Below are 6,013 nucleotides of genomic sequence, written 5' to 3' on the forward strand. Positions count from 1 at the left end.
AAACCTGCCGGACTACTTTTGGCTTGACCAAAACTGGACGATAACTCTGCTCACAGGATGCTTTCAGGGGTAAGTCAGTGTGATTGCATGCCACTGGTGATGGGTATGCCATACAGATTCATGTCAAAAATACCGAACTATCCTTTTAATAAGCATAACCATATAACCTTCAGGCCTTCATACCGTTGGTTTATGGCCAGAATCCATCTCAGTTAAGTTTTGACCTCCTCCAGGAAATTAAAATGTTTCTGTGAGTTTCTATTTCATAGGAAATGAGAGCATAAACCTTCAGCTTGAGATAATAATTACCAGGACAGGGATTACATATCTTTATGGTGCTGCCCCTTTAGGATGCGAGAATAAATAAGAGCAGAACCTGAGAAGGTTTTAATCACTACAGACATCAAACAGCTGAAAGATGAGGTGAGTCACTCTTTCTGCTCATTTTACATGCACAGGTTTTCAGTTAGTCAAGATTTAACAGTAATCTGTTCACATAGTTAATATCAAACTAAAACTGGAGCAGTTTCTGTTTAATGCTCATCATTCTGATTTTGATCATTTTCCAGACAGAAATGTCTGACTGAACAGACACCAGTCTCAATGATGGATTGTTATGTACTTACTGCTCTTACTTTATATGTTTTATATAGTGCTCTGACTTTATATAACATATAAAGTCAGTTTATATAACATATAAAGTCAGAGCAGTAACAACTTTTATACTGTCATAGTTTATGTTGTCCTGTGAACACACTCCCAACTGGCTGTGTATGGACAAAAGATGAAAGTGTGATTCGACCTCAAATAATGGTCAAGGAGATAACTGTGCACAGATACGGAATACATTCACAACAACCTCCATTCAAAATATAAACATTGGTTAACAAAATACTTCAACTCCAGGTCTGATATATTTTAGTTAAAAACCCTTAACTGATGAAACTAAACTAAACCAAGTAGCTACTAAGTTCACATAGAAGAAAAACGCAAATAAAAATAGTAATATCTATAAAATGTTGCAATGATATCTCAGTTCAGCAGGGAGTTTGTGTTTGAGGGTTAAAGTTTAACTTAAAGAGACTGGAATGAGGTCAAATTAGCTTTAAACCTAATTTAGAGCAACTTTAGTTTTCAAACCAATTTACAAAGCAAATCCAAGAGGAAAATAAATAATTATCTGGAAAAATAATATTTCACAAAATGAGTTTTTTAATCAAAGATCAACATCCATTTTGATAATTGATCTTAAAATTATGTGATGGTTTTGGACAATTGAGGATTCATCAGTCTCTCTCACCTTTGGCTGAAAGGTACTCCTGCAAATTTGAAGAAGGAATTTTGCACAGTCTGTTCAAAGCAACATGGTTCTGCAAGTATCAGGTCTGCTGAACTTGACTTAACCCTTTGAAGAGTGAAATCCCTCAGCCTGCAATGAAAGCCTAGATATTTGATAATGCAGCATGGGCAAGGTCCACAGGAAGAGAGCGAGAGGTGGGGATCTAAAATCTTTATAGCAAGCTAAGTACCTCCTCATATTGTATTGGCCTTTCCCAAATTGTGGTCGACATGAAGAATGGGACATAACTTCTGCATATGCATTTTATTTACTCACAGAGGAGAGACACACCTTACCAATATCAAGGCTATTAAAGTAGGCTTGATATTTTTATTTATCCTTACAGGATGCAAAGGTTAAACTCAACAGCAAATATCGATTCACCTGTTGATGCAGAAGTATTAAAACACATACACTGCTCAAAAAAATTAAAGGAACACTTTGAAAACCCATCAGATCTCAATGGGGAAAAAATCATGGTGTTTATTTATACTGATATGGACTGGGTGATGTGTTAGGTACAAAAGGAAGCCACATCATTTGATGGAAATGAAAATGATTAACCTACAGAGGGCTAATTTCAAAGACACCCCAAAAATTACGTTAAAAAATGATGCGGCAGGCTAGTCTATTTTGCTGAAATTTAATTGCAGCAACTCAGAATGATATTCAGTAATTTGTATGGCCCCCACGTGTGCATATACATGCCTGACAACGTCGGGGCATGCTCCTAATGAGACAATGGATGGCGTCCTGGGGTATCTCCTCCCAGATCTGGACTAGGGCATTGTCTGAGCTCCTGGACAGTCTGAGGTCAACCTGGTGGCGTCGGATGGATCGAAACATAATGTCCCAGAGGTGTTCTATTGGATTTAGGTCAGGCGAGCGTCGGGGTCCAATCAATGGTATCAATTCCTTCATCCTCCAGGAACTGCCCGCATGCTCTCGCCACATGAGGCAGGGCATTGTCGTGCACCAGGAGGAACCCAGGATCCACTGCACCAGCATAGGGTCTGACAATGGGTGCAAGGATTTCATCCCAATACCTAATGGCAGTCAGGGTGCCGTTGTCTAGCCTGTATAGGTCTGTGCGTCCCTCCATGGATATGCTCCCCAGACCATCACTGATCCAACACAAAACCGGTCAAGCTGAACGATGTTACAGGCAGCATAACATTCTACACGGCTTCTCCAGACCCTTTCACGCATGGCTCTTGCTCTGGAACCAGTCTCCTTGAGAAGGGCTGGCCATTCTTCCACTTTGAGTTTCCCTGGTGAGAAGCGCTGAACAGGAGTCGGCAGCATAACATGAGTTATTAGTCCAGTCTTAACATGATGGCTTGATGAGATGACTGGAGTCTGGTGTGCTATTGCTTGGTTGGAAAGAAAACCTGCAGCCACACGGCCCTTTCTGGAACCAGTTTGACATCCCTGTCTTGGACACTCGGGTAAAGACAGGGGCGTAGCTCTCCACCCACCACTATATGGTGGTAAGGTGGCTTCGATAGAGGGGGAAGATACAAGTCAGACCTGGTCCGGTCCAAACATATTGTGAGAGTTTGCTGGAAATGTATGGCAGAGTCCCCCGTGAGAAGGAGCTTTAACTCCCACCTCCAGGAGAGCTTTGAACATGTTCTGAGGGAAGTGGGCGACATTAAGTCTGAGTGGACCATGTTCCGTGCCTCTATTGTTAAAGCGGCTAGTTGAGCTGTGGCTGCAAGGTGTTACCAGTGCATGTCGTGGCGGCAACCCTCAAATACACTGGTGGTAACCAGCGGTGAAGGAAGCTGTCAAGCTGAAGAATAAGTCCTATCTGGCTTTTTTGACCTGTGGGACTCCAGAGGCAGCTGATGTGCTCCATTGGATTTGGTCGCTAAAGCAAAAACCCAGGCATGGAGAAAGACTTCCGTATGGCGTCAAAGCGATTCTGGCCAAAACTCCGGGGTCCCAGGAGGGCGAAGCAGTGCAGTACCAACACTATTTATAGTAGGTGTGGTTTGCTGCTTACCTCAACTCAGGACATCGTATGTCTGTGGGCAGAGTACTTTGAATACCTCCTTAATCCCACCAACAAGTCTTCCATTGAGGAAGCAGAGCCTTGGGGCTCCAGGTTGGGTTCTCCCATCTCTGGTGCTGAGGTTACAGAGGTGGTTAAAAAGCTCATCTGTGGAAAGGCCCCAGGGGATGGATGAGATTCACCCTCAGTACCTTAAGGGTCTGGATGTTGTGAGGCTGTGTTGGTTAACGCAACTCTGCAACATTGCCTGGACATCAGGGGCAATTCCCCTGGATTGGCAGACTGGGGTGGTAGTCCCTCTATTTAAAAAGGGGGACCGGAGGGTGTGTTTTGACTACAGAGGAATCGCACTCTTAAGCCTCCCTGGTAAGGTCTATTCCAGGGTTCTTGAAAGGAGGGTCCATCTGATAGTCGAATCTCGGATTCAGGAGGAGCAGTGTGGTTTTCGTTCTGGCCGTGGAACACTGGATCAGCTCTACAACCTGAGCAGGATCCTGGAGGGTGCATAGGAGTTTTCCCAACCAGTCTACATGTATTTTGTGGAGAAGGCATTTGTTTTTGTGCCTCTTAGTGTCCTGTGGGCGGTACTCCAGAAGTATGGAGTACTAGGCCCTTTAATAAGGCCTGTTAGGTCTCTCTATGACCGCTGCCAGAGCCTGGTCTGCACTGACTGCTATAAGTCAAACTGATTTCTGGTGAGGGTTGGACTCCTGCCAAGGTTGCCCTTTGTCTGTTCATAACTTGTATGGACAGAATTTCTAGGCGCAACCAAGGTGTTGAGGGGATCTCTTTTGGTGGCCTCAGGATTGCGACTCTGTTTTTCGCAGATGATGTGGTTCTATTGTCTTTATCAGGGCATGATCTGCAGCTCTCACTGGAGCGATTCACAGCCGAGTGTGAAGTGGCAGGGATGAGGATCAGTTCCTCCAAATCCGAGACCATGGTCTTGAGCCGGAAAAGGGTAGAGTGCGTTCTCTGGGTTTGGGGGGATGTACTGCACCTACTGGAGGAGTTTAAGTATCTTGGGGTCTTCTTCACGAATAAGGGGAAGATGGAGTGGGAGATCAATAGGCAGATTGGTGCAGCATCTGCTGTGAAGCGCGCACTGTACCGGTCTGTGGGGGTTAAGAGAGAGCTAAGCCAAAAAGCAAAGCTCTCGATTTACCGGTCAATCTACGTTCCTACTGTCATCTATGGTCATCAGTTCATTTGTATTATACTTCAAATTCTGAGCTCTTCTGTAAGACACAGAAAGTGTATTTACTTAGCACAATTCCATACCGTGACCATTCAGGTTGCTATACATGAAGAAAAAGAACTAAAAGGCAAAATCTAATTACTCTTCTTTTCTCATCAGTTCTACAGAGGCCTTGGAATCCAAACTGAACACCTTGCAGTGCCACTTCACCTGGGATCTAGAACTTTCCAAGTTGAAACTGAACTATCTCAGGGATGTACTGGAGGACATCGGCACAGATGAAGGAAACGTCTGGCTGGGTCACATCTACAACCTGCAGGGGTTCATAGAGTACCAGCTGGACTCCTCTGAAGAGGCCCTGAAGTTCTTCAGACGAGCCACTGAGACCTTCCAGCGTCTTAAAAACTCTGATGAAGGTCCCTGGTTAATGGTGAACTTTGGGAATCTGGCTTGGCTGCACCACCGTATGGGTGAGGATGAGAAGAGTCAGGATTACCTGTCAAAAGTTGAAGCTCTGATGAGAGAATACCCAGCTCCACCTGAAGAAGACCTCCACCCAGAGGTCTGTGCGGAGAAGGCCTGGACCCTGATGAAGCTTGACCAAGAGAAGAAGCTGGAGGCTGCAGAGCTAATCCAGAGAGCCGTGAAGATGCAGCCAGATAACGTGGAATGGCAGAGCAGCTGGGTCATATTATTGGCAGATCCCTTCCTAGACAACATGGAAGACATGCCTCCCTATGTCTTGGAAAAAGTGAGATCTGCCACTGAACAAGATCCAGACAACTTATATGTTGCTGCTCTTTACCTGAGGGCACGAGCTGCAAAAGGAGAACAAATTCAGGATGAAGCTAAAAGATTGGCGGAAAGGATCCTAGAAAGTTCTCCAAGCAGTTACAATGGCATCAGCCACTTAAGGCGACTGTATGTTGACTATATGTCTACGGATGAAGGTATCAAGTTAGCTGATGAGGCCCTTAGAAGATATCCTGACTGGCCTCATGCAAAGGGATTGGCTGCCATCTGCTACAGGAATAAAGTCCTTTCCCCAGACTTCAAACCCAGTAGTCAAAGCGGCATCGTCACACGAGCCATTAGTCTCTGGGAGGAGAAGATTGATCTCTATGGTGAATCTAATCTTAGAGATCAAATAACTCTAGCTAATTTATATGCAATGATGGATAAAGAGAAAGCTGAACAGATTTATAGAGAGATGCTGAATAGAAATAACCTGGATTTAGCAGAGGAACAGATGCTTTACAACTGTCATGCTAAATATTTATTCTACAATAGAAAGGATAATTACAGGTCTATTGAGTACCACATGATGGCGGCAAAGATTCCATGGGAATCAGAGTATCGACAAACAAGCATCAAGGAGCTGGAGAAGACCTTGAAAAGAAGCAAAGACCCTAAAATGTGTGAAAAAATCTGGGAGATTCTGACTAACCTGAAAGACTGA

The 6,013-nt window shown here is 44.2% G+C and overlaps 1 protein-coding gene across 1 annotated transcript; it reads left to right on the forward strand.

The window, feature by feature from the left end:
* Positions 1-3,010: 3,010 nt before the first annotated feature.
* LOC107097237 (interferon-induced protein with tetratricopeptide repeats 2-like) lies at positions 3,011-6,013 on the forward strand. The gene is made up of 2 exons (XM_015394304.1): positions 3,011-3,037; positions 4,724-6,013. Exons 1-2 carry the CDS (start codon positions 3,011-3,013, stop codon positions 6,011-6,013), a joined length of 1,317 nt encoding a protein of 438 aa, XP_015249790.1.

This window comes from Cyprinodon variegatus, unplaced genomic scaffold (genome assembly GCF_000732505.1).
Source record: "Cyprinodon variegatus isolate N-32 unplaced genomic scaffold, C_variegatus-1.0 Scaffold680, whole genome shotgun sequence".
Taxonomy (NCBI): Eukaryota; Metazoa; Chordata; class Actinopteri; order Cyprinodontiformes; family Cyprinodontidae; genus Cyprinodon; species Cyprinodon variegatus.